Here is a 2,434-nt window from a genome sequence, read left to right as displayed (position 1 = left end):
GGCCGAGGAGGAGAGGCGTCTGGCCGAGGCGGAGCGTCTGGCCGAGGAGGAGAGGCGTCTGGCCGAGGCACAGCGTCTGGCCGAGGCGGAGCTTCTGGCCGAGGCGGAGCTTCTGGCCGAGGCACAGCGTCTGGCCGAGGCGGAGCGTCTGGCCGAGGAGGAGAGGCGTCTGGCCGAGGCGGAGCGTCTGGCCGAGGAGGAGAGGCGTCTGGCCGAGGCGGAGCGTCTGGCCGAGGAGGAGAGGCGTCTGGCCGAGGCGGAGCGTCTGGCCGAGGCACAGCGTCTGGCTGAGGAGAAAGGGCTGGCAGCCCGGGGGCACGTGCTGGCTGAACACGAGTGTTTCAGTCTTGACTCCGATGTCTCGCGTTCCTCAGACTGGGGCCTCTCTGAGTCCTTTGAGTGGTCAACACCAAGATCCCTGGAACGAGCCAGGACAGGACAGGAAGGGAGTCCCCCACAACATGCTCAGCTGTCACCCTCCATGCCAGGGCCCAGGCTGGGTGCGGAGACTGAGAGTCTCAGGGTTGGTGAGACGGAAAATCATGGAGACATGGAGACGGAGACTCTCACACATAAGGAGATTGAGAGTCTGAGAGACGGAGAGGTGGAGAGGCGTGGAATGGAGGAGATGGAGAGTCTGAGAGATGGAGAGATGGAGAAGCGCAGAGTGGAGGAGATGGAGAGGCGCGGAGTGGAGGAGACGGAGAGTCTGAGAGACGGAGAGATGGAGAGGCGTGGAATGGAGGAGATGGAGAGTCTGAGAGATGGAGAGATGGAGAGGCGCGGAGTGGAGGAGATGGAGAGGCGCGGAGTGGAGGAGATGGAGAGTCTGAGAGACGGAGCGATGGAGAGGCGCGGAGTGGAGGAGATGGAGAGTCTGAGAGACGGAGAGATGGAGAGTCTGAGAGACAGAGAGGTGGAGAGGCGCGGAGTGGAGGAGATGGAGAGTCTGAGAGAAGGAGAGATGGAGAGGCGCGGAGTGGAGGAGATGGAGAGTCTGAGAGATGGAGAGGTGGAGAAGTGCAGAGTGGAGGAGATGGAGTGTCCCAGCGATAAGGAGATGGAGAGTATTCATGGTGTAGGAATGACAATGGATTCAGAGTCGGATGGTTCTGGAGTGAGAGCCAGTAAAAAGCACACGCAGGTAATGGGTGCTGGGTGGTGGGCGCGTTGGAGAATAGCATGATGTATAAAAAGTGTTGTCACTTTAACTGTGTTTATGGGGGTGTACTATCCCTTTAACTGTGCCTTCATGCTTTTAATCTGTTGAGTCTGCCTTGTCCCTTTAAGGCAGTGTCAGTAGGCCCTGTCCCTGTGAAAATGGGGCTATTGCATTCTGTCCCTTTTTAAAGCTGAGTGGGATGACTGGGTCCTATTCCCTTTAAGATGGGAGTCCCTGGTTTCTGTTCCTTTAAGGCAGGAGTCTCTGGGTCCAGTCCCTTTAAGGCCAGTTTCTGTGAGTACTGTCCCTTTAAGACAGATGCTTCTGAGTCCTGTTGCTTTAAAGCTGACGGACCTGCGTCCTGTCCCTTTCCCAGTTGTTGCCTGGGAGACGTGGAACAGGGAGTGTCCCAAGAGCGGGAATGACGAACAGGGAGTGGAACTGCCCCAGAAGCAAAGGAGCAGGAAAGGGTCGGGAGGCTGTCTGACAGGTTCCGGCATGTTCCCTGTCACAGACTCACACACGGGAGCAGTATGCAGGCAGGTTGAGAGATAGCAACTGAGAGACAGGCAAACCGGAGTTAACAGGGATAGCACTGTGCCTGGGTACGGTGGGATTGGGCATGTGAGCGGTGCGGGGAGGGGGGTGGGTAGGGTACTGAGAGGGTGGAGGGTGTGGGATGGAGTTCAATAACTCACACACCAGTCACGTTACTATCGACTCCCTGCTCGACAAGTTAGCACTTGAAACAGGCACTGCTTCCCAACGCACAGACTCTGGAATAGGGAGCGATATCGGATCGCCAGAACTACCCGCTCGCTACCTCAGGGAATACGATATATTGGTGAGTACTGTACAGAACGCAGCCCTGTTCCCCATGTACACAAACCGGGCAGTCTGTTCCCCTATCGGAGGGGGATTTACCCCCAGAACACAGCCCTCTCCCCATGTACACACACAGGGCAGTCTGTTCCCCTATTGGAAGGGGATTTACCCCCAGAACACAGCCCTCTCCCCATGTACACACACCGGGCAGTCTGTTCCCCTATCGGAGGGCGATTTACCCCCAGAACTCAGCCTTGTTCCCCGTGTACACACACTGAGCAGTCTGTTCCCCTATCGGAGGGGGATTTACCCCCAGAACACAGCCCTGTTCCCCATGTACGCACACTGGGCAGTCTGTTCCCCTATCAGAGGGAGATTTACCCCCAGAACACAGCCCTGACCCTATGTACACACACTGGGCAGTCTGTTCCCCTATCGGAGGGGGAT

At 57.4% G+C, this 2,434-nt stretch overlaps 2 protein-coding genes across 3 annotated transcripts in view; both read left to right on the top strand.

Annotated features, from left to right (window-relative positions):
* The window catches only part of LOC125487986 (putative golgin subfamily A member 6-like protein 19), a gene marked incomplete at its 5' end in the record, with an annotated part of 2,061 nt that extends 1,156 nt beyond the window's left edge, over positions 1-905 (top strand). The window contains 2 exons of the mRNA XM_048620731.1: positions 8-804; positions 893-905. Coding sequence (XP_048476688.1) covers positions 8-804; positions 893-905 — 810 coding nt within the window. The remainder of the gene's footprint in view (positions 1-7; positions 805-892) is intronic.
* Position 906: 1 nt separating this feature from the next.
* LOC125488049 (uncharacterized protein KIAA1671 homolog) overlaps positions 907-2,434 on the top strand; it is a 9,210-nt gene continuing 7,682 nt past the window's right edge. The window contains exon 1 of one of the 2 annotated variants that reach the window (XM_048620833.1): positions 907-1,144. In XM_048620833.1, coding sequence (XP_048476790.1) covers positions 941-1,144 — 204 coding nt within the window. In that variant the 5' untranslated portion in view covers positions 907-940. Of the gene's footprint in view, positions 1,145-1,838; positions 2,007-2,434 lie in introns of those variants that run through there. The other variant, XM_048620834.1, reaches the window with a different exon arrangement.

Source organism: Rhincodon typus, chromosome 48 (genome assembly GCF_021869965.1).
Source record: "Rhincodon typus isolate 14 chromosome 48, sRhiTyp1.1, whole genome shotgun sequence".
NCBI lineage: Eukaryota > Metazoa > Chordata > Chondrichthyes > Orectolobiformes > Rhincodontidae > Rhincodon > Rhincodon typus.
Note: the sequence above shows the minus strand (reverse complement) of the source record. Positions and strands in the feature narration are given on the sequence as shown.